A 26,365-nucleotide genomic window follows, 5' to 3' on the forward strand; every position below is an offset into this window, starting at 1 on the left:
CTCGGTCGCACTACTTTGGATTGTTATTGAGCAGAACCCGTTGTCAGAATGGAAGCATGCCCCCAGGAATGGTGGTTGAATCATGAAGGGACATATGAATCTTTATCACATCTGGCATGTAAATACCTTGTGACACCAGCTACAACAGTGTTATCAGAATGCTTGTTCTCACTTTCAGGTGATGTTGTAAAGAAGCAGCTGCATTATCTCCTGCAAATGTAAACAAACTTGTTTGTCTGAGCGATTGGCTGTACAAGAAGTAGGACCGAGTGGACCTGTAAGCTCTACAATTTTAGATTGTTTTATTTTTGAATGCAGTTTTTTTGGTACATAATTCTATAATCTGTAAGTTCAACTTTCATGATAAAGAGATTGTACTACAGTACTTGTATTATGTGAATTGAAAAATACTGTTTGTTTTTTTTACAGTGCAAATATTCGTAATCAAAAGTAAATATAAAGTAAGCACCATACTCTTTGTATTCTGTGTTGTAATTGAAATCAATGTATTTGAAAATGTAGAAAACAAAAAGATAATTAAATAATAGTCTTCTATTATTGTTTAGCAGTGCAATTAATGGCAATTAATTTTTTTAATTGCTTGAAAGCCCTATTATTTATGTTTTACACATGGTGAAAGTTTGCTAATATCTTTTGAAATGCACACACTTGTGTTTACAGAACAGTAATATCAATTTCACAGGATTTTAATACAATCGATTTCACGTGTACTTTTCTATTTGCTTATTTCAGAAGAATGATTCAAACTAGCGCTATTGGGCATTTTTTGTATCTATCACACAAATTACTCAAGACAAGTCCATTTCTTCTATTTCTGATTATATTAATTTGTATTAAAATTATTAAAAATAAGAGTATCAGTTTACTACTTTAGATGCATAAATACCATTTCGTCATTGTTTTTACCTTCTACTGTAACTCAGGCTTGAATAATTTACCTTAGAGGTGTTCTGTCCTTCAAAGTATCCACCCTTGAGAGTTCACCCTCAACTGCCAACTTTAAGTTATGAATAACCTCAAATTAAAAAAAAATAGCAATTTAATTTTCTATTACATAAACATCAGATACATGAAGAGATCTCATATCAGGAGACGGTCTCCAGTATTGGACAATCAGCACAAGACACTTCACTTGAACATAAAATTTAAGAAATAACTAATTTTATTCTGAACCAGAACAGTGAGCAAGCAACTTAATTTAAGCCTGGCTAACCTAAACAGGACCTGATAGAATGGAGGAGAGGTCCATAGTTCAATCTGTGTGGATACAAAGCCCTGGCTGCAAGAATTTAAAAATACTATTTGGGTTATACTACTGGCCTCCAGATTACGAAAAATAAATTGGTTGCACAATATTGGGAGATCAGAGGCAACAAAGTCGAAAAATAATGTGGAACTTAAATGAACCACATACAAACTCCAAGGCCATAATGAGACATGATTTAAAGAATCAAGTTCAGAAGTCTGAAAAAAATATATAAAATGTTTTACTGTAACAAAGTGAATCTTGAAATATTAACAAAAAGGAAGATGGATCACAGTAACAGCTTAAAACTTTCAGCCAGAAGAGTAAATGTAAAAAACCGAGTTTGGCAAATCCATTCAAAGAAGATTTTACAGTGGATTAATTTAACTACCTGCTTCAAATCACAACAGGTTCTTAATGAAGGTGTAATTTTTAACTCCTTTGCTAGCCTCATGGCACCATTCAAGTTGTTTCTCTTCTCTTCAATGCACTGCTTAGCCTTTATGATGTTGGCTACATAATTATCTGTGTTCTTTGCTAATTCTGCATGAAACTTCCTTTTCCTATATTAGAAACAAAATGAAAGATTATTTTCAGATTCTAGTAATCCGTAAGTATTTGCAATAGTACAGACTGAACTAAAGCTGTAAACATAAATGTGTCACAACCCTGCCACAAATAAAGATGATACTTTCACACTGGAGTTGGATTTTCCTAGCATGCTAGCATCAGCAGAATGAAGCCAGATGTTAAATTGAGTGAATTAATGTGAACTACAGTAAAATCATTAAAAAGAGTTATTTGTTTAGCAGGGGCCATCTCTGGAGAAAAACATTTAAACAAAAAAGGAAGAAAGAGTTACTCACCTTGTACAGCAAGTGTGGGTCTTCGAGATGTGCTTGCCTGTGGGAGCTCAACTCTAGTTGTATTCGCGTCCCTGCACCTCAGATCAGAGATTTTTAGGAAGCAGTGCCCATTCCGCCTGCACATGTGCTCTCCCCATCTTGTTCTTTGCCCCAGGGCAATGTAGTGCTGTATGAGTGAAATGCACTCAGTTCTTTCTCTACTACAGGGCTCACTGTTAAGTGCTCTGAAGCAGAGGGGAGGAGTATGGAAAGTGGAGCACCCATAGGGTCACACATCTCGAAGAACCACAGTTATTGCACAAGGTGAGTAACCCTTTCTTCTTTCAGTAATGTCCCTGTGGGTGCTCCACTCAAAATGACTCTGACAGCAGTACTCCTAATAGAGGGATGGGGCCTCAGAGTTGAGTCTAATATTGAGGCTAAGACAGAGGAGTCAGACATGCCATCGGACGCTGAGTCGTGTGAGACTGATAATGTTCACAGTCAATGTGTGAGCAGTTGTCCAAGGCACTTCTTTGCATATTTCTGTGACTGGAACATTCTTGAGGAAGACTATGGAAGTGGGAAAAACCAGTTACCTACCTTTCATAACTGTTGCTCTTTGAGATGCATTGCTCATGTCCATTCCAAGCAGGTGTGTGTGCAAGTCTAGGGGCTGTGGAGCCCACAGAGTCATACCTTTATGGCAGTGTATATAGGTCCCTGCCGACCTGCTGCCTCTAGAGTTCCTCCTAGCTGGGTACTCCAACAGAGGGTAGGCAGGTGGGTCTTAGAATGGACATGAGCAACACATCTCGAAGAACAACAGTTATGAAAGGTAGGTAACCGGTTTTTCAAATGACTGCTCATGTTGATTCCAGTTAGGTGACTCCCAAGCAGTCCCTAGGAGGGGTTGGAATTCACAGTGTCACAGACTGAACTGTCGCTCTGCCAAATGCAGCATTGTCTCTCTAGCCTGTTGTGTAATAGCGTAGTGCGACATAAGTGTAACTAGACTACCATGTCTTGAATAGGAACCTGAAGATGTCTTGAATAGGAACCTGAGCAAAGAATGCTGCCAATGAAGTTTGTGGTCTTGTGGAGTGTGCTGTTAATGCTGGTGCCGGTATCTTTCCTAGGTCATAGCACACCCTGATATAAGCCAGGATCCAAGAGGAGATCCTTTAGAGCAACACAGGAAGCTCTTTCATTACTCAGTAACCGCAACAAAGAGCTGTGTCGATTTTCAAAATGGCTTAGTCCATTCAATGTAGAAGGCTAATGCCCGTCTGACATCCAGGGAATGGAGCATGTGTTCTCAGTCAGTGACATGATGCTTAGAGAAGAACACTGAAAGAAAGATGTCCTGATTTGCACGAAACTGTGAAACCACCTTTAGGAGGAAAGCTGGAGGCGACCGCAACTGTACCTTGTCTTTATAAAACACAGTGTAAGAGTGCTTGGACATCAGGGCCTCAAGCTCAGACACCCTCCTAGCTGAAAGTATAGCCACTAGGACTGCCACCTTCCAAGAAAGATAAAGACGAGAGCATGTTGCTAGGGGCTCAAAGGGAGGGCCCATCAGCCTTGAGATCCCACTGGGGAACAGACTGTCTTACTTCAGGGTACAGTCTATCTAGCCTCTTGAGGAAGCGGCCACCCACAGAGTTACCGAATACTAACCGACCAGCTGAACCAGGATGGAAGGCCGAAATAGCGGGCAGGTGCACCTTTATTGACGATACTGCCAGCCCCTGTATTAATGCAACAGAGGAATGTCCTTCTGTAGAGGCCAAATTGAAAATCTCTTCCACTTAGCCAGATAAGTGGCGCAAGTGGAAAGGTTCCGCTGCCAAGGACTACCTCGCTGAGTCAGAGCATGCAAGCACTAACGGGTTCAGCCATGGAGTTTCCATGCTGTGAAGCGTAGAGACTCTAGACTGGGGTGCTGGAGGCGACCGTGGTCCTGCGTGATCAAGTCCGGAACCAGGGGAAGAGTTATCGGCATGTCCACTGGCAGGTCTAGAAGCATAATGAACCAGTGCTGATGGGGCCATGCTGGTGCTATCAAAATTGTGATGCTTTCTCTCATCAGACCATAAAGAGGACTTTGTGGATGAGTGGGAAATGCAGGAATACATACAGCAGGTGCCCCTTCCATGAAAGGAGAAAGGGGTCGGTGAGTGAGCCTGGGCTGTGATTCAGGAAGGAGTAGAATTGTTCACACTTCCTGTTGTGCCGTGTCACGAACAGGTCTATCTGGGGAGATCCCCACTTTTAAAAAAATGGGGATCGGGACATCTGGGTGGAGAGACCATTCATGGCCATGAAAGGACCTACTTAAGTGATCGGCCAGTTCGTTCTGTGAGCCCAGAAGAAACGATGCCTACAAGTGTTATCAAGTGGGTGATGCAGAAGTCCCACAGCTTGAGGGCTTCTTGACACAGGGTAGAAGAGTGAGCACCATACTGTCTGTTTATATAGACCATCACTGTGGTATTATCTGTCAATATCGATATACATTGGCCCTGTAGATGGGTATCAAACATCTGGAAAGCAAGGCGCACCGCATGCAGCTCTCTGACGTTGATATGCAGTGAAAATTCTGCTTGGGACCAGAGACCTTGAGTTCTGAGTCTGGCTAGGTGTGCTCCCCAGCCCATCACCAACGCATCTATGACTAGTGACAGCGATGGCTGAGGTCTGGAGAAGGGTACTCCTGCACATACTGTTCGTGGGTTGAGCCACCACCAGAGGGACTCCTGGACCTGAGGAATGAGTGTGAAAGAGATGGAGCCACAAACTGGAATGCTGTACCACATACGTGCAAGCAGTCATGTGCTTGAGCAGTATTAGGCAATTCCATGCCACAGTGGTCGGGAATCTTTTGAAATCCTCCCTGATGGCACTCACGGTGAGGAAAGAAGATTCTGGAAGAAAAGCCCTGGCGAGAGCAGAGTCTAGGAGGGCTCTGAGGAACTCTATTCTTTGAGTGGGGGTTATGGTTGACTTTGCCATGTTCAGAATGAGGCCAATCCTGAGGAATGTCATGCACAGCAGACTCACGTGGTCCTCAATTGGGCCCGAGATTGGCCCTTGATTAGCCAGTTGTCTAGGTACGGGAATACTTGCACCTGTTGCTTCCGTAGGAAGGCTGCCATGACCGCCATGAGGGTGGATTTGATTTAAATCACTAGTCAGAAAGACTATTTAATCACGGATTTCTACATAAAAGAAGTGAATTCTTGTTGGTTGTTATAACCTTAATACATATTCTTCAAAACTCAGAGATAGATGTAGGTTTCATTTTTAGAAGGTACACACTATACATTTTTAAAGTGATTTATTTTGAAAACTTTTCAGATTAGTTTTACAGCTATATCAGGAAAATGAATGATTGGTTGGTTATTTAATAGAAGATGTTAAAACAACCAAAAATTTAAAATTGGACTGTCAGCGTCACATGAGAAACTTAAAATTTGGCTTTGCAAGCTGAACTCAGCATCTTCACCTTCATTTCTTTTGTCATAATCTGGAAAAGAAAAAACAATTTTTCCTGCTTTGCAGGTCGCAATGGATTCTCAATTTGGAATGAATTAGTCCGATAGGAAGAATAATATATTTTACAACCAGCAGAAGAAGCTACTGGCTGTTAAAAGTGAGATCATCACTTCAACAGTCTGTGAATCCAAGCGCTTAAGTGACTTTCACCAGTTCACTGGTGAGACTCTTTAAACATTATCAGCAAACATATATTTCTTGAATGGTTCACCCTTAGCTCTGAAGTTTATTATAGTTGGCATTATGAAGGGATGATTGCTGATATCCATGTTATAGCCAACTCCCCTTCTTCAGTAGTTAAGGTTTGACCCTGGTACTGAGCACTGAGAATATCTGCAAGAAAGAGAGCTGGAGATAGTGCTTGTCTCATTCATTTTTTTAATGCTTGTAATTTAACTCCATCATTGCATTTTTCTCTTTTTAAGATCTCACTCAATTCCTTCCAAATTTCAACAGCATCAGCAATAAACAGCTATTTCCCTACATTTTGTTCAAGGCTACAGAAATAGGCTTCAGGGTATTCAACATTTCTCTTAAACCCAATGTTGAGAACTTTGGCTGTGACAGTGCCATCTGTTTTTTCACAGAATTGTTCATCACATTAGGCTAGTTCTTCATATATAGTGATCAAAACTGTCCACTACTGAGTTCCATCGCATGTCTTGTGGGAGAGTTAGCTTGGTTCCTCCCACTTTTTTTCAGAGCAGCTGCTGCAAAGTGGTTGTCACAGACATATTTTGACATTTCAACAACGTTAGCCTTTATTTCTGGAACACTGAAGTCTTTGGCTAGGAGGTTCATCAAATGAGCACTGCAGCCATATATTAGCAGCTTGGGACTTTCTTCTAAATAATTTCTTCTCACTTTGGATACATATGCAGCATTGTCTGTGACCAAGCAGCATACAAGACATTTGAATTTTTTCCCACAATTTGCTATAGCTTTTGCTGCTACTTCTTGTAAGTATTCTGCTCTGTGTGCATTTCCTGATGTATCAAGTGTTTCTGTAAGGAAGACACTCCCTTCTTCTGTTGTCACACAAGCTCATACAACAGGATCATTGCGGACACTGCTCCACCCATCAAGACTCAAGTTAACAATTTCACCCTTTAGATCTTTTGCACACTGCTCAATTTCTCTCTCATACACTTTATCCAGTAATTTGCCTGTGACACAGCCCTGTTGAGTGGACTGTATCCTGGTCTTAATGACTGAGCCAGGTTAATGAAGTGTGGGTTCTCAATCATATGGAAAGGATACTTTGTTGCATAAACAAACCAGGCAATTTTTTTCATCAATTACTTCTTTTCGTAATCTGTTGGTTCTTATCACAAACTTATCTACGGTTGTTTCTGGACGATGGAGATTTTTCCCCCCTTTTTACTACAGGTGATATACTGTGGCTATGTGACATACATGATGTGACTGAAACACTATCGTTGGCAGATAAGTGAAACTATAGAAAATGATGGTGATCTTGAAGGTAGATAGTCTTCAGAATCCTGTATGTTGAGGACGGATTCTCCTAAACAAAATAAGTCAATGCAGTTATTTAATTATTATTACCATACTGCTCATTTAGTACTACTCATTGCATTCACTAACACTCAGTACAACTTTAAAGGTGAAATTGTAAAAGGAAGATCTTCTTATTTCAGATATTTAGGTTTTATCACAACTGCATCTAAAATGATAGTACCATAGAATAAAACTATCTTTCTTTTTTGCTCAAACATGAGAATTCAAGAATAGTCCAGAAGGAAGACAGGCAATCCTTAAGAAGTATGAAATAAAGTTTACCAACCTGAAGTTCCTGCATGTTCAGACATGTTCTTTTCATGATCTTCAATGCAGTTCCCCCCAAGGAACCCTTCTCATGATGTTGTTTCATTTGGGCAACGAGGCCTCGCATTTCTTTGTTGCACTCTTTGCATTTTACATGCATGCCTGTCTTACCCACAGGTACAGGATATTACTGCCAAACTGGGTCTCTTTTACGGTTTGCTGCCATTATAGGTTTTCCCTTCTAGTGAGGAAATGGTATGATAGATCTCAAATCAATGAAGGTTACACTCAGAAAGACCTCAAGACTTCTGGAATATGCTGCTCAAACAGTTTCACTTTTGTTTCTACTGCCTGTCCCTCCCTTCTCTCATTTATCTCCAGACTTCTCCTTTTCCATATCTATTCCGTCCCCAACAATCTTCTATTCATAGAACTTTTAGAAACTTTGCACTTTTAGAGAGAAATAAGGGATTGACTCCACACAAATTTGCAGAGGGAGAATAGGATTGAGATTGTTATTTCTCACCTTCTATATATTATTTATTTAAAAACATTTTTGCTGTTGACAAGCATATTATCTCTGGAGACACAAATCCACAGTTTGAGAACTGCAAAACCAAGCCTATTTGAAGGTATCTTCCAGACTGAGCACTGAGTCCCACTGGTTAGACTGAAAGATTAACCTAAAAAAATCTATACAGAAGCCCCTGGAACCCTGTAAGATTGGGTCCCTAATCCATGAACTATTGGAACTCATTTACAAAAAACTTTTCTTAAACATTACATGACTATATTGTCTCATACTATAGAATTAGAATTTATAATCCCTATTCCATGATGAAATATCTTTGAGCTACAACGGATCTTAATTAAACCTATCTTTAAACAGGTTTTTTCCTCAAAAAACATTTTATCAAAAAAACATTGGGGGCCAGGATAGATAAAAATCAGTTTTGGCCATACTGTTTTTGTTGGGTCCAGCAAGGCCTCATTGATAGGGAACGTGTTGCAAGCAGATGTAGGATGCCGAGCAGCTTGTGTTGCGACTCCTTTGCTTCTTCAAGTGGAATTCGTAACAAATCTGCTACTCTCTTAATGAGATCTTGAAACTGTTTGAAGGTGTCTGCCAGGGTTGGTGGAGGAGACATGACTGCTTAATTAGGAGAGAATGAAGAAATGTTCGTTGTTGGAATAATGTTTGTCTAGTCTTGTGAAAACTCCCTTGTCTAGTATCGCTTCCTGTTCCTCAAACATACCTGGTGGATCAGAATGCCTGGCTACAGAAGCTGAAGACTGCCTTCCCGTATTCCAGTGGGCACCACTAGGGGAGCTTGAGAATTGGTGCCTACAAGCTATCCACGTGCAGACCAAATGGACACAGCTACCTAAAATCTCTGATCTGAGGCATAGAGTCACGAATACACCTAGAGTGGAGCACTCAAAGGGATACTATTCAAAGAACTACTTTTGTTACTGGAAATACGCTTTTTAATTCTTTGCTATCCTTGAGCACATGCTTAAAAGTATCTCCATTCCAGCCCTTGGATATTTCCACACACTTCAACTGAGGACTAAGAAAGTTGCCGCTTAAGTTTCACTCTTAAGATAACATGTCCCATTCTATCTTCCAATGAGTTCTCTAGCAAGAACAGGAAAGTTCCAATGTAAGAGACCATATGAAAAACAAAAATTACTGAGGGCATGTGGCATCCCCTCGGCGCCAGCTGAGGCTCTGCTGTTAAGCAGGCCCTTCAAATCCTCACCCTGACAAGCCCTACCCCCTACACCTGGACCCCGCCCCCCAATGAATCCCCCACACCTGACCCCCACCCAACTGAGTCCCAACCAGCTGCACCTGGACTCCCTATCCCATTAAGCCCCACTCCCTCAGCAGCAGGACCCCTCTCCGAACCCCCTCATATCCAGACCCCACCTCTGACCCCCAATCATCTTCACCTGGATCCCCTGCAGAGTTCCATTGTCCTGCACCCAGAACCCCACAATGAGCCCATGCATCCATGTCTCCCATTGAGCCACCCACACCCAGACTGCCCCACAAAGAAAACTTTCAACCCATACCTGGATCCCCCACCACACTAAGACCCTTCACACTTGGATCCTGCTGGGCTGAGCCTGCCCACCCACACACAGTGCGCCTCACGCAGAGGAGCAGGACCCTGGGTATTTCTGGGGCAGGTCCGGCCCTTGCACCATGTCAGGGTTGGGTGCAACCTCACTGCCAAGTCCCTGTACTGCTGGAGGTGGGGGCTTCAGGATGATCTGCCACCTCAATGCAGCCAATGGCCTGTGCTCCCCACTGCTATGCAGGAGCCATGTTTATTTATTGTCAAATTTGCAGAATGTTGCAGAATTTTAAAATATTGTGTGCAGAATTTAATTTTTTTTGGAGCAGAATTCCCTCAGGAGTAAATGTTCATGGTTGGACAGATTAATAAATTAAGATATTATGAAATATCTACATTAAAGACACCAATATTTCCAGTTAACTAACTTATGTTTTGAATGTAATACAAGTTTGGATTGTCCATGATATAAAAATGTCACATTACCTTGACTGAAGAGCAGTAATAAGATCATCAAACTTTTTATCCATAATGTCTACAATACTGTCTTCTTCCTGCTTCACTTTGGATTCCAAATATCCCAGCATCTATTTCATTTTTAAAAGATAACTAAATCAATGCCTAATCATTCATCCTATTAATGCAAAATAATAAGCCACAGTCATTTATAAATGTCAGAGGCAACAATTAGAATCACACAAACACATTTCAGAGTCAGAGTGACCACAAAGAACATTGCGGGATAAACAAATCTAGAAGAACTAAAGCTGTTGACCTGATCTATACACAGTTTCTGTACTGGTAGAATATTTCAGTTAGGTGTATGATCTCCCCTCCCACCCCCCAAAATAGGCACACAAGTACAACCCCCATAATGTGGATGCAGCTATAGCAGTATAAAATACCTTAATACCTGTATAAAGCACCTATATTGATGTAACTTCACCTACATAGGGGAATTGTACTGCTTTAACTATAATTAGTATAATTAAAGAGGTACAATTTTTGTGTTGTTGACACGCTCACAGAGATGAAGAGATGAGGAAAAGAGGCACACCAGTGTAGGGAACAGTGTTTGGAAATAGCTGGTATGCACCCACATGCTATACAATCACCTCTTTGAAGCTACTATTTTGTTCTCCAGAATCTCAGTTTTTTTAAAAATAAAGTAAATCTCTAGCTGTTATGGCTGCAGAAAAAACCTCAATACCATAAACCAAATGTAGCTTGCAAAGAGTCTAGAACAGAACCTGGGGATTACAGTAGACGAGAAGCTGGATATGGGTCAGTAGTGTGTTCTTGTTGCCAAGAAGGCCAACAGCATATTGGGTTGTATTAGTAGGAGCACTGCCAGCAGATCGAGAGAACTGATTACTCCCCTCTAATCGGCACTGGTGAGGCCACCACTTGGAGTATTGTGTCCAGTTTTGGTCCCCCACCCACTACAGAAGGAAGGTGGACAAATTGGAGAAAGTCCAGTGGAGGGCAATGAAAATGATTAGGGGGCTGAGGCACATGACTTATGAGGAGAGGCTGAGGGAACTGGAATTATTTGGTCTGCAGAAGAGAAGAGTGAGAGATGTGCTAGCAGCCTTCAACTACCTGAAGAAGGGTGGGGGAATTTCCAAAGAGGATAGAGCTAGGCTGTTCTCGGTGGTGGCAAATGACAGAACAAGAAGCAAAGGTCTCAAGTTGCGGAGGGGAGTGGGCGGGGGGGGAGGGGCGCTAGAATGGATATTAGGAAAAACTATTTTATAAGGAGGGTGGTGAAGCACTGGAATGGGTTACCTAAGGTGGTGGTGGAATCTCCATCCTTAGAGATTTTTAAGGCCCAGCTTGACAATGGAATGTTACAAAATTAACAGGCTGTGGCTGCATTCTAATGCAATTAAAAAGAATGGTTCCCACAAGGCCTGGGATTTTGCTGATGGGCCTTGTGCTGGGCGGAGGGGTAGGGACAAGGTCCTTACCTTTTAGTACCTTGTCCTCCTTCCATGGGTGGCGGAGTAGTAGGATTCAGATGAGCAAACTGAGTCTGAATCCTACTACTGATTTAGTTGGTGTTGGTCCTGCTTTGAGCAGGGGATTGGACTAGATGACCTGAGGTCTCTCCCAACCCTAATATTCTATGATTCTAAGAGCAATGAAGTGTGAACTCCACTAATAGCTATTCAGTCATTCTTTGCTCTTCTCAAGTTCACACAATATTTTATACTTCAGTCAGGGCCGGCTCTAGGTTTTTTGCCACCCCCAAAAATTTTTTGGCTGTCCTCCACCCCAGCCCTGGGCTCTCACCCCCGCCCACCAGTGCCCCATCCCCTGCCACCTCAGTGCTAGGCTCTCCCCCACACCTCACCTGGACACCCTACTGCCCCAGCCCTGGACTCCCCCACCAGTGCTGACTCTGCCCACTCCCCCCCTTGCCTCCAGCTGGTCCTGCACTGGCAGAATTGGGGTAAGCAGCAGGGATCCCGGGCCATGCCTCAGCCCAGAGTCCCTTCAACCAGGGCTCCCACTTGCAAGACCAGCAGGGACCCAGGAGGCCAGAGCCGGGGGACCGCCCTGGCAGGAGGCTGAGGAGCCAGGGCAGGGTAGCCCCAGAGGGAGCGGAGCCCCGGAGAGCAGGACGTGGGCCCCGCATGACAGAACCCCGCCCTCTATGACCCCGCCGCTGCTGCTGCTACTTCTGGCCACCTTGCCGCAGTCTGGGGGCAGCTCGGGCCGCTTTGCCCAGCCCCAGCTGTGGCGCTGGGGAGCAGTTGCCCTGTGGCACCTGCAGGCGGCTCCGTGTGCCCCACGAGGCAGCCCCCAGCCCGAGTGTCCCCTGCTTGCAGAATGCCTAGCCAACCCACACGGTGTGGGAGCTGCTCCCCCTTGGCACGAATTGCAGCAGCCCCAGGGCACCCCTCTGCACAACGTGATGCTGCTGCCAGGACCGGGCTCTAGATTTTTGCCACCTGAAACAAAACAACAAAATGATGGCCAGTATGCTGCCCCTGAAAATGTGCCGCCCCAAGCACGTGCTTGGTTTGCTGGTGCCTAGAGCCAGTCCTGATTTAAGTCCCCTGGATGTTAACTGTCTGCCCTATTCAACCAGCAGCTTCAGGCCCAATCAGAGAGTGACATGTCTGTTCAAATTCTCCCCACTTCCTCAGGCTTACTTTAAGAAACATTTCAATTATTTATAGTACCATAGCACCTATGAGTCCTAGTCAGGGACCAGGATCCCGTTGTGCTAGGCCTGGTAGAAACACAGAGCTCATACTACCTTATTAACCTATACTTGCTGTCAAGGCTTTACTATCAGATAGGAACAGATGTTTATTTGGAATTAAAAGTTACTTAGCACAATTCAGCCTAATTTAGCACCAAAGCTATGTCAAGTTTTAAGTGCAGACTAGGCCTAAGCCACATTTGTGCATGGTTAACAAAAAAAATTGCAGAAATTCAAACATTTTCTGTAACTAATCCAAAAGCATTATCTGTTAAATAAGATAAATTCTGGGGGAAAGGACTTCACTATATGTCCACAGGATATTTTCCAGAATCTTCCCATAAATGTATAGTCAGCTACCCAGTATTTTAAAGCCTCCCGTTAGGCTACAGATATTCTGGCCTGTCTGCAAAGACCTATACTTTAAGAATTTAGGTGTATTCTTATCACTAAGCTAGTTATAGAGGTATAAAAGAAAGAATCAAAATCATTGCCTGTCTGTGTAAGGGCCTTCTCTTATTGCGACAGTCTGGGGCCCTGTTCTTAGGCTACAGCCTTCAGCTAAGTAGCAGAGGCAGCCATAAACTGGGAAGCGTATGGTCACATCCTCACATTCCAAACCAGTCACACTGAAATAAGGTGCTATTGGGCTGTTAGGAATACAATCCTGTCCTGATATTCCTATCACCGCCAGAGAAAGGGAAGAGCCTAGAAGATGTAAAAGGAAACTTAGTTTAACACCATCCTCTCTGGCAAGAACTCACTTATCAATAGCTGGGATGTGAAATCTTCATTTCTGTATTGTTCAATCACTGTAGTCTCCACTTCCCTATTGTTTGTCTATATAATCTCTGGCTGGTTCTGTGATTGTTTCTGTCTGCTGTATAATTAATTTTGTTGGGTGTAAACCAATTAAGGTGGTGGGATATAATTGGTTAAATAATTATGTTAGGATTGATTAGTTAAATTTCAGTAAAATGACTGGTTAAGGTATAGCTAAGCAGAACTCAAGTTTTACTATACAGTCTGCAGTCAAACAGGAAGTAAGGAGGGAACAGGAACAGGGAATGGGGGTAGGGGAATTGGAACCACGTTTCGCTAAGGGGTGGGGAATGGGAACAGGGACTGGGAACAGGGACACAGGCGAGGCTCTGTGGTGTCAGAGCTGGGAAGGGGGACACTGAAGAAGGAAATCATGCTTGCTGATAGTTCACCCCAATAAACATGGAATTGTTTGCACCTTTGGACTTTGGGTATTGTTGTTCTCTGTTCATGCGAGAAGGACCAGGGAAGTGAGAGGGTGAAGGAATAAGCCCCCAAACATCTCTCCTTCCACATTTTCTTTTCTGTATTCTGAACATGCACATTTTGATTTATGTAAATCAAAATTTGATCTGACTATTTTGTTTAGGGAAATACTGCCTCAACTGCCTATGAAAAGTAGTACATACCCATCTTCAAGTTCAGAAGGAAGCACAAAAAAACCCAAGGAAATTAACCACCGAGTTGCTTATGTGACAGAGAATGGTAGATATTGCCCCAATCCAATAAAACATATAAACAGGTACTTTTAAGCAAATGCACAGTCCCACTGAAGTTAAGGGGACTATTCATAGGTTTAAAATAAGCATAGGCTTAAGTACTTTACCTAATCAGGGCCTTAACAAGGATCCAACTCCACAGAAATTGTGCAACAGCAGCCAAAGAGGGTAGGAGAGACACCAAAAGGTCACAGACCAAGATAATGACAAGGGCAGATACAGAATGTTTTTGTGATAAGATAAACAATTCCAATATGACCTACAGGAATAGGAAACTTTGATGTAAAGTAAATGAAATCTGAAACATTTCACACTGAATCCAAGTATCTCTTTATCCTACCTTCTCTGCAGTTTTTAAACGCTCAAGATTAAAAGCAGTTATCCACAAAGCTTCATCAATGTCTTGTTCAGTTTTATTGTCCTGGGGGAAAAGTTACAATAGTAAACTGTTTGTATTATTAAAACAATTAAATATTTGACAACATTTTCAGAATTTGTACAAACCTTGGAGGAAGGACCTCATTCATATTAAACATTATGCATCCATTTAGGACTTAGCAATAAATAATTCTATGAATAAATGATACAAACTGCTTTAAAAATACCTATACGCTAAGATGCACTGCACAGCCAGCTAAGAAAAAGCAGTTGCCTTAGCAACTACAGTTCCTGGAGGGGACTGCATATGTGAATCCAAGCTCTTAGAACAGTGGTTCAAGGGCTGGAGCACTCATGGAAAAGAAATTAGCAGGTGCTTAGCATCCACTGGCAGCCAGCTTCCCTCCTCCCACCTGCCAGCAGCCGGATCCACTCCCTCTTCCCCCCCACCGCCCCAGCACCTCCTGCATGCCTTTGTAATGTGCAGGAGGCTCAGGGAGGAACAGGGATGGGGCACACTCAGAGCAGGGGACAGAACATGGGTGAGGACTTGGGAGAAGGGAAGGGGTGGGGTGGGGCAGGGCCTGCAGCAGAGTGGGGGCAAGAAGAGGCAGGACAGTGGTGGGGAAAGGGGGCGGGACCTGGGGCTGAGCGGGGGGGCTGAGCACCCCCCAGGTCCAGAGGAAGCCAGCACCTATGCATGGATGAGACAGGAAGAAGTTTAAACAGTGGTAGTGGTGGTGATGTGTGATATGTGATAGAAATAGATTGGAATGGAGACTAGAAAATACCTTACTGCTAACCGTAGTTGGTCAGGAAGCTATACACCTTTTTAACAGCTTCTAGCTTTCCCCTGAGGACAGTGAAGATTTTGAGAAAGTCCTAGCAGCGCTTTCCTGCAAAGCATGAAACTTATGAAAGATTGTGTTCCTTTTTTATTCTTATGTGGAAAAGGAAAGGAACTGAGGATTACAACACAGACTTGAAGAGTAAAAGCCAGTGCTGCAACTTTAGGCCTCAAGGAGATTCCTTGATTAGATAGGCTGATGGCAGGTGTAACAATGCAAAGCTATCGGAGCATCTATTTAGAGACTTAACTTTGGAAAAAGCCAAAACATCTGCAAAGCAGCACAACACAAACATCTGCAAAGCAGCACAACACGCGAAACTGCAACTGCAAACATTAATCAAAGCGGATAACAGACACTGTGCAGAAGGTCACTGCACAGCAGGACAAGAAAGAAACATCCACAAAAAAGCAACACACACTGACAAAAGTCAATATAAGGAAAGGTGAAAAAATATTCTGCAGAAGGGCTAGATAGAGAAAGAAAACCAGTACTGAGCCTGTAATCAAGTCAACAATTGGGACTCGTATGCAAGCTATTTAATATAGAATACAACTTGCTGCAAGTAGAGAAATATACAGATGTGTTCAAAGGTTTGGGAAAAACTGCCAGTCATGCACAAAATAATTTTGAAGAAGGATGCAAACCCTGTTTATATGCATCCAAGAAGGCACCTCTGGCCTTGAGAAGCAGAAAGCAGCAAGAAATGCAATAGCAGTAATAAAAAGAGTTGAAAAACCTACAGGTTTGGTGCACAGGTGCTGACTCCATGGGTGCTCCAGGGCTGGAACACCTGCAGAAAAAAGTTAGTGGGTGCTTAGCACCCACTGGCAGACAGCTCCTCCCATTCACCGGCGGCTCCACCAATCAAATCCTGCCCATTCCCCCCAGCACCTTTGTCCCGCTTGTCAGCTGTTTCGCAGTGTACAGCAGTCGCTGGAGAGGGGAAGGGGATGGGGCATTGTCAAGGTTCCTCCCCCACTTTGAACTTTAGGGCACAAATGTGGGGACCTGCATGGACACTTCTAAGCTTAATTACTAGCTTAGATCTGGCAACCCTGCCACCATCCAGAAATTTCAAGTGTCTGGAACACTTTGTCCCCTCAAAACCTTCCCCTCCCTGGGCAGCCCTGAGAAGCTTTTTCACCAAGTTCCTGGTGAACACTAATCCAACCCCTTGGATCTTAACACAAGGAGAATTTAACCATCCCCCCACCCTCCCTTCCCCCACCAGTTCCTGGTGAGTCCAGATCCAATCCCCTTGGATCTTAAAACAAGGAAAAATCAGTCAGGTATTAAGAAAAAAAGGCTTTTAATTAAAGAAAAGAAAGGTAAAAATCATCTCTGTAAAATCAGGATGGAAAATACTTACAGGGTAATCAGATTCATATAGCCCAGAGGAACCCCCTCTAGCCTTAGGTTCAAAGTTACAGCAAACAGAGGTAAAATCCTCTCAGCAAAAAGGAACATTTACAAGTTGAGAAAACAAAAATAAGACTTACACATTCTTTCTGGCCTTGTTACTTTACAAGGTTAAAACATGAGAGACTGATTCCGAAGATTTGGAGAGCGCTGGATGACGTTTTATTCCAAGAGCAACAACCCCCCAAACAAAGGCACAACGAAAAAGGACTTCCCTCCACCAAGATTTTGAAAGTATCTTGTCCCCTTATGGTCCTCCTGTCAGGTGATCAGCCAGATTTACGGAGCTTCTTACCCTTTAGGGGTTAAAAGATGGCATGAAACCTTAACTATTGTTAATGACGCATGCTAAGGGACTGGGGGCAGAACTGTGGCAGGAACGTGGAAGGGTAGGGACTTGGAAAAGGGCCTGGCAGAGCTGGAAGCTTGAGTACCCCTGGGCCAGCGAGGACGCCAGTGCCTATGAGCGGGTGCACTCACCAGTATAGTACAAAAGGAAAGTGGGATAAAAACATTTAGAACAGCCAATACTAGACTCAGACCAAGGACTTTTGACGCGGCCAATGTCAGTACTTCAGAAGAATGACAGAACAGGTAATTATCAAAGATATCTCAATCCCATGACGCCTTGTCTCCAGCTTTCTGGCAAACAGAGGCTGGGTCACTATCCTCTGACCATCCTGGCTAATAGCCATTGATGGACACATCCTCCAATGGAATTTAGTCGTAGTTCTTTTTGAACCTGTTGTAGCACTGCGCATGTCACACAACATCCTCTGGCACGTAGTTCCACTGGTTGACTGTCTGTTGTGTGAAGATAATACGTCGTTTTGTTTGCTTTAAACCTGCTGCCTATTCATTTCATTTGGTGATATCTAATACTTGGGAATGAGGAGTAAACAACACTTCCTTATTTATTTTCTCCACCCCAGTCATGATTTTATAAACCTCTATCATATGCCCCCTTAGTCGTCTCTTTTCCAAGCTGAAAAGTCCCAGTCTTATTCATCTCCCCTAATACGGAAGCCATTCCATACTCCTAATCATTTTTGTTGCCTTTTCTGAACTTTTTCCAATTCAAATACATCTTTTTTGAGATGAGGCGACCAAATCTGCATGCAGTATTCAAGATGTGGGTGTACCATGGATTTATATAAAGGCATTATGATATTTTCTGTTTTATTATCTATCCCTTAATGATGCCCAACATTCTGTTCGCTTTTTTGACTGCTGCTGCACGTTGAGTGGATGTTTTCAGAGAACTATCCTTAACTGACTACAAGATCTCTTTGAGTGGTAACAGCTAATTTAAACCCCATCGTTTTATATTTATAGTTGGGATTATGCTTTTCAACATGCATTACTTTGCATTTATCAACATTGGGCAACAAAATGGGAGATGAAATTCAGTCACCTAGTTTTGTGAGATCCTGCTGTAGCTCTTCGCAGTCTGCTTTGGACTTAATTATCTTGAATAGTTTATCATCGTCTGCAATTTTTGCCACCTCAGTATTTACCCCTTTTTTCCAGATCATTTATGAATATGTTGAATAGTACTGACCCCAGTACAGAACCCTGGAAGACATCACTATTTACTTCTCACCATTCTGAAAACTTGACCATTTATTCCTACCTTTTGTTTCCTATCTTTTAACCAGTCACTAATCCATGAGAGGACTTTCCCTCATATTCCCATGACGGCTTACTTTGCCAAAGAGCCTTTGGTGAGGGACCCTGTCAAAAGCTTTCTGGAAATCTAAGTATACATATCCAGTGGATCCCCCTTGTCCACATGCTTGTGGACCCCCCCCGCCCCCAAAGAATTCTAGTAGATTGGTGAGGCATGATTTCCCTTTACAAAAACCCTGTTGACTCTTCCCCAACAAATTATATTCATCTGTATGTCTGACAATTCTGTTCTTTAATATAGTTTCAACCAGTTTACCCGGTACTGAAGTCAGGCTTACTGGCCTGTAATTGCCAGAGTCACCTCTGGAGACTTCTTTAAAAATTGTTATTACATTAGCTATCATCCAGTTATTTGGTAAAGAAGCTGCTTTAAATGATAGGTTACAAACCACAGTTAGAAGTTCTGCAATTTGACATTTGAGTTTCTTCAGAATTCTTGGGTGAATACCATCTGTTACTGGTGACTTATTGCTGTTAAATTTATCAATTTGTTCCAAAACCACTTCTGATCGACACCTCAATCTGGGAGAGTTCCTCAGATTTGTCACCTAAAAAGAGTGGCTCAGGTTTAGGAATCTCCCACATATCCTCAGCTGTAAAGACCAATGCAAAGAATTCATTTAGCTTCTCCGCAATAGCCTTATCATCCTTGAGTGCTCCTTTGGCATCTCGATCATCCAGTGGCTCCACTGGTTGTTTAGTAGGCTTGCTACGTCTGATGTACATAAAAAAAAATTTGCTATTACTTTGAGTCTTTGGCTAGCTGTTCTTCAAATTCCTTTTTGGCCTTCCTAATTATATTTTTACACTTCATTTGCCAGAGTTTATGCTATTTTCCTCAATAGGATTTAACTTCCACTTTTTAAAGGATGCCTTTTTGCCTCTCACTGCTTCTTTTACTTTGTTGTTTAGCCACTTTTTTGGTTCTCTTACCACATTTTTAAATTTGGGGTATAGAGTAACTCTTACTTAAAGTCATCCTGGTTAATGTCATTTCATTGCTGATTAGGGAACATGCACATTTAAAGTTGTGCTATGCTCCCTTATAACGTTGTTTGGCAGCCACCTGCTTTATCCACTGCTTGCAGGAAGAGCAGCCCGTTGTAGCTAGCTGATGGGGGCTTGGAACCAGGGTAGACCAGCAGCCCCCCCCATCAGCTCCCTGCTCCCCTAAGTTCCCTGTGCAGCAACCAGCCAACAGGCTACCAATTACAAGCAGTTCAGCTGTCCCTCCCCCCACTGCCATGTGCTGCTCCTCCCTGCTGCCTTGGAGCTTGGAGTTGAAGAAAAAGTACGTGTTCACAAAGACAGAACTTCTCTATTTGGGGAAAATTCTGTTAGAAAGTGGTGCCAAGCCAGATCCAGCAGAAGTACAAGCCATCCTTAGAATACCAAAGCCAAAGCAAAAAAAAGATTTACAATGGTGTACAGGTATGGTGACCTGGGTAGGGAAATTCATAACCCGGATGATAAATATGAGAAAACTATTACTTAATGGTATGGAACAAACTGGACTAGACAGCATGAAATTAAGACAACAAACTGAAAATGTTACTTAAATATTGTAGTGTGGGAGCTCATGTGACATGACATATGCCCTACAAAGATACCACAGATACTGAAAAGGTTTAGTGCAACTCCAAAAGAAAGGCCGTGGCTGGAGTCTAGTAAGCATATGCCTAGAGAGCTTTCGCAAATAGAGTACAAATACACATAGACTGAAAAGAAAACCCTGGGAATTGCATTTGGCTGTGACACTTGTCACAACATGTATAGAATATCTTTTGTAATTGAAACTGGTCATAAACCATTGACAGCCATTGCAAAAAAGGACCTGTGGAAGGCACCACCTAGAATTCAAAGACTTCTAATAAAGCTTCTAAAAATATGACTATACCATTGAATTCACTCCAGGAAATTGTTTAAATTGTGGTAAATACCCTACCCAGGATCTGGGATGAATCTGAGAACTGAAGATCCAGAAACTGCGGGGAGGGAGGGAGGGAGGGGGAATGTGTGTTTGTGTGTGTCTCTCTCTAGACAGAGAGAGAGAGACACACACACACATCAACATGGTAAAATATTCAGGACCCCACTTTACCTCACTCATGGTCAAAGCTAAAAGCGCTAAATGAAGGATGAGATGCTGCTGCCCATGAGTCATACTCTACACTCTGACAGAGGAAACAATTCATGCCTAAAACAGCACGTTCCCCTCAGCCATGAGCTGTCTATGGTTGAATATGTCCTTCTCATAGGTAAGAGCATTGGGATTCCACCTGAACTCAGAAAAAAAACAAGGTAAAGGCCATTCATGGAGGTCACTTGGGCATAGAGAAGTGCAAAGAAAGGCATGGGAAGCACTCTATTGGCTAAGCATGAATAAGTACATCACTGATTGGTAAATATTTATGCCACATGCCAAACCCACAGGCCAGCCATACCCAAAGGACCAATATTAAATATGCACGTGTCAGCTGGTGAGTGGGTGTAGAGATCTTTACCCTAGAACAGGGGTGGCCAACCTGAGCCTGAGAAGGAGCCAGAACTTACCAATGAACATTGCCAAAGAGCCACAGTAATGTCAGCAATCCCCATCCGCTACACCCTCCAGCCCCCAGCACCTCCCACCCACAGCCAGCCCCGCCAATCAGTGCCTCCCCCTCCCTCCTCATGCCTCCCGCCCGCTGTAATCAGCTGTTTTACAGTGTGCTCTGGTGGAGAGGCGGGAGGAGCAAGGGCATGGTAGGCTCGGAGGAAGGAGCGGAGTGGTGGCAGGACCAGGGGCAGAGCAGGGAGCTGAGCAGTGAGCACCCCACAGCACATTGGAAAGTTAGCAGCTGTAGCTCCAGCCTTAGAGTCAGCATGTATGCAAGGAGCTGCATATTGACCTATGAAGAGCTGCATGCGGCTCTGAAGCCACAGGCTGGCAACCCTTGCCCTAGAAGGTAGACTATAAGTATGCATCAAATATAACCAAACTACCCAGAGGCAGAAATATCGACCGAGGTCACATCCAACCAGGTCATGTAGAAACTCAATGCTATTTCTGCTAGGTTTGGGATTCCACAAGTAGTTAAGACTGACAATGGCTCTCAGTGTTCAAGAACAGACTTCACGACTTCTGCAGAGAAGTAAGGGTTTTAACGTATTACTTCTAGTCCTAGGTATCCAAAGGGAAATGGATTTGCATAATATAGTGTAAAAATAGTTGAGACTATTAAAAAAAGAAATACATGCAAAGGAAGATCCTCTTGTTGCATTGCTAAATTACAGAGCAGCACCATTAAATCATAGTAAGTTACCTGCAGAGCTTCTGGTGAGATGTCAGATATAAACGATACTTCCTCAGCTGAAGATTAAATGGAGTGCAGCTCAGGAACAAAATGCACAAACAGAAGCAGACGGGAAAGTAGTAAGGGCATAAAAAGTCCCACTATAACAAAATCACAGTGCACTTGAGGGAACTATGCCATGGAGCATCTGCTGAAATTTGAAATAATGGTTTTAGGGGAGATAAAGATAAGAGGATTCATCTGGTTCCTCCAAGGGCATGTGAGACCAAAACAAAAGCAAGAATATTTATAGAGACAGATCTGTAAGCATCTTTTACTACAACGTCCCTATGAGCAATCAACACATGTAATTCAGGACTTATCAGTAAAACCACGTAGTGTAAGGATCTGCAGGACTACAATTCAGGTCTACAGAGTCTGGGGTAGCTGATGTTACCATGTCACCACTAGGCGGCCACCAAAAGTGTCTAGAGCAACAGTACCCTGTGACCTTTTGATTGACCCGTGGCTCACTATTTAGACAAGAGAGTGTGTCCCAGGAAGCTGCCTGGGCAACCACAGACTTCTGGCTTGCTACGATGCCACACCTCAATTTGCATACTGATCTCCAGTCTCCAATACCAGACTGACTCTGAACCTGACTCTTAGCTACCAGCCTGGAATCAAAAGGCACCTCTGATCTCTGACTCTGACTCTTGCCCACTGATCACAGCTCTAGTGATTACTCAGATCACTGTGCTCTGACTACCACCTCGTGACCGTCCTTGACTTGGTGACACCAGCCCAGACTACCAATACTCTGGTCCCTTACACCTACATCAAACTAGACATACCCTGGTAGTAACACTGACACACACAAAAGTGATATAGCTTACTGAGGTCCCCTTCCCTTGTAGTTTAACAGACAAGACCATCAGATACCCAGGTTAATTAACTGGGAAACACACTGTCATGACCACAGGAACCTGATGTTGCTCCAGTACTCTAAGGGAGCACAGTGTCTCAATGGAGATGAGAACATGTTGAGGCAGAATGGCACAAAAACCCAAAGAGACTAATTGAAAACTACTAAGCAGCAGGGGAATCACATCTCACCACTATATGAACCACTAGGTTATTGTTTCACTTGGCTGACTGTGTTTTAAAAAAAGAAGGAAGTGTTGAATATTCTAACAGACTAATTCATATACATGGAAAGATTGGGTCACTAACCCAGGAACTAGTAGTCAGACATCCTGCAGAAACTCAGAGCAACGCAGAGCCAGGACACAGCACAGTGATCAGCAACACAGCCGCTACTAACATGTTATATTTCAAACGTTAATTAATAAGTCTTCGTATAAAACAGCGTACACTTCATAAAGTAGCATAACACCACATTCACCCTGCAGAAGCAGCTCCTGTCTGGGCCCAGCTCCCCACTCTGGGCATTGCAATCTGGAGGACAGGGTTGCAGCCTTGCCCAGGTTTGGCCCAGCTGCCCATGACAAAGGGGCAGCCAAGTCAAACATGACCGACACTGTGACCCCAGGCACCAGGTTGCAAAGCCTAGAGTGGGGCCCAGCTTACTGGGACAGGAACGGTTGCTGCAGGGTGAGAGAAGGCCGGGCTCATTTCAACATTCCCCCCACCAACTCCCCTGGTGACTCGCCTCTGCACCAGGCCTGCAGTCCATCTAGAACCTTACCGTGACCAGCAGTGTTTACTGCAGCCATGCACATGCCCTCTAACACATGTGGAGGCCTAGAAGGTATTAAATGGGATGAGATCCCTAAGAAACTTCAACAATTTTTTTAATTAGTAATACAGATTTAAGATTCTAAAGAAATGAGGAAAGCAACACTACATTTTCCCCTCTGTAGCAATGAGCTCAATTTGTTTATATTTATCTTAAATTAAAAATATACAAAAGAATTGTCTTAGGCTGTATCTTTTAAAATTATGTCTAAGTAAAAACTGAGTCTTCTTTCCCCTTTCCAGAAGAGGAACCAATTTATATCCTGGTAGCTGAAGTCACTTGTTATTCTTTTATTAGGGCTTGTCTACAGTTGAAATTCTACAGCAGTGCAGCTGCAGTGCTGCAGCTATGCCGCTGTAGCACTTCAGTGTAGGCACCACCAACAGGAAGAAATCTCCTGTCAGCACAGGTAATCCACCTCCCCAAGAAGGCTGACAGAAAAATTCTTACGTTGGCCTAGCAATGTCTACACAGTGATTTAGGTCAGCTTAACTACATTGCTCGGGGATGTAGATTTTTCCATACCCTGGAGCAACATCCATGGATTGATTTATTTTTCTAGCATAGACCAGTTTTTACACTTAGTAGCCTTATACCTTTCCCTCAAAACTGTGCACTCAACATCCTTCCTAATCAGGAGGCCAGCACTATGACTGTATTTGTGTGTTTCCAAGAAAAAGAGTGCTTGAAACCTGATCTCTTACTTGTGTTGGCAATTATGTCAATGTTCACAGAACCAGTAACCTGGAGAACAAAACACCCCAACAAAGCGGAGGGAGGGGGTCAAATGAGGTAGACCTTGTATGACTCCTATAGTTGCTCCCAAAATAAAACCACCATCACCCACCTACATGTAAACTGTAAGATCTCAGCCCATGGCACAAAAGAGAGAGTGAACACTCAGCCCCACCATACAAGCTAAGCATCTTCCAAGAAGGGAGATGTGCATGAATATTGCCCAAATAAGAGGATAAATGCACTAGATACAGTTCAGCTTTGTCATATTTTAAAATTGTTCAAGAACACAGTACATTTAGTGTGGACCGCATACACCTAATGCAGAGGAACAATCAGTTGAGAAAAGTTAACAGCATTTTTAAGAAGACACACACCATGCAACCTCTCTGCTTAGCTCAACAGCCTGAAAACATACAAGATAAGCACTTCTAGCCATGACAAAACTACACTATTTGTAAAGGTGCTGCTGTGTGTGGTGATGGTTGTTTTTTTTTTTAAATGTTTTCCATTTGTTTACTCAGAAAAAACAGTTACCTACTGTGAAAGTAGAATGAATTATATTGTAAAAATAAGAATGAATTAAAGAAATGTTGTATGTACCTTTAAGCAGAAATAAGAAATGTTAAAATACAGGTGCCAGGAAAAGAAACATTAGGCATAAACAGGGGTGCTAGTGGTGAAACATTAACAGAAGATCGGTACTAGTTAGTAAGGAAATAAGATATGCATGGCTAGCCCAGGTAAACTTATCAGATTCTGCTTCCTTTGTTATCCTGCTAAGTGCTCCCCCCCTTTGTATCTGTATAAATAAGATAGTGTGTGTCTTGTATGGTGCTCACATTATTTGGGTGTATTAGCAGAGCGCTGTGTTAATAAAACAGAGTGGTCTGACAAACTGCGAGTCCTGAGTCTAACTTTGACACTACCTTTCGTAACTGTTGTTTTTCAAGCTGTGTTGCTCATGTCCATTACATTCTAGGCGTGTGCATGCCCACGTGTGCGGAGATTTTTACATTAGCAGTATCTGGAGGGCACCATGGCCAACCCTAAAGTGCCGTGCTCATGCGTCGGCATATCAGGCACCGCCGACCCTACGCACTCTCAGTTCCTTCTTGCCAGCAACTCTGACAGAGGGACAGGAGGATAATGGAATGCACATGAGCAACATATCTTGAAGAACAACAGTTACAAAAGGTAGGTAACCGTTTTTTCTTCAAGTGCCTGCTCATGTCAATACCATTCTAGGTGACTCATATGCAGTATCCATGGAGGTGGGCTCAGAGTTAACAGTTTTGCAGTTTGCAGCATTGCTCTGCTAAATTCAGCGTTGTCTCAAGCTTGCTGGGTAAGCGCATAATGAGACGCGAACATGTGGCTGGACAATCAGATAGCGGCTCTACAGATCTATTTCATTGGTACTTGTGCCAGGAAGGGGACAAGCATTGTCAGTGGCCTATTTGAGTGTGCTGTCACAGGCACCTTCACCAGTTCATAGCAGTAGCGGATGCAGGCTGTGATCCAGGACGAAATCCTCTGAGCAGACACTGGAAGACCTTTCATTCTGTCTGCCACCACAACGAACAACTGCGTTGACTTACGGAATGGCTTTGTTCTATCTATGTAGAAGGCCAGCACCCTTCCGACATCCAAGATATGTAGCCTGCACTCATGTGACGTATGAGCCTTTGGAAAAAAGATGGGTAAGTGTATGTCCTGACCTGTATGAAACCGGGAAATGACCGGGGCAGAAATGCTAGGTGCAGTCACAGCTGGACTATATCCTTGTAGGAAACCACATAGGGCGGCTCCAAAGTTAAGTGCCCTGACACCCCGCGGGCCGATGTTATCGCAACCAGGAACGAAACCTTCCAGGAGAGAAGCAGGAAACAGCAGGAAGCTAGAGGCTCAAAAGGAGGTCCCATGAGCCTCAACAGCATGAGATTCAGGTCCCACGGAGGA

The 26,365-nt window shown here is 43.2% G+C and overlaps 1 protein-coding gene across 1 annotated transcript in view; it reads right to left on the reverse strand.

The window, feature by feature from the left end:
- The window catches only part of RNF17 (ring finger protein 17), a 232,475-nt gene that overhangs the window by 180,467 nt on the left and 25,643 nt on the right, over positions 1-26,365 (reverse strand). The window contains exons 8-11 of the mRNA XM_075066159.1: positions 14,638-14,718; positions 10,029-10,129; positions 1,659-1,830; positions 960-1,036 (exon numbers count right to left, since the gene is read on the reverse strand). Of these exons, the coding sequence (XP_074922260.1) occupies positions 960-1,036; positions 1,659-1,830; positions 10,029-10,129; positions 14,638-14,718 (431 nt within the window). The remainder of the gene's footprint in view (positions 1-959; positions 1,037-1,658; positions 1,831-10,028; positions 10,130-14,637; positions 14,719-26,365) is intronic.

This window comes from Chelonoidis abingdonii, chromosome 1, assembly GCF_003597395.2.
Source record: "Chelonoidis abingdonii isolate Lonesome George chromosome 1, CheloAbing_2.0, whole genome shotgun sequence".
Taxonomy (NCBI): domain Eukaryota; kingdom Metazoa; phylum Chordata; order Testudines; family Testudinidae; genus Chelonoidis; species Chelonoidis abingdonii.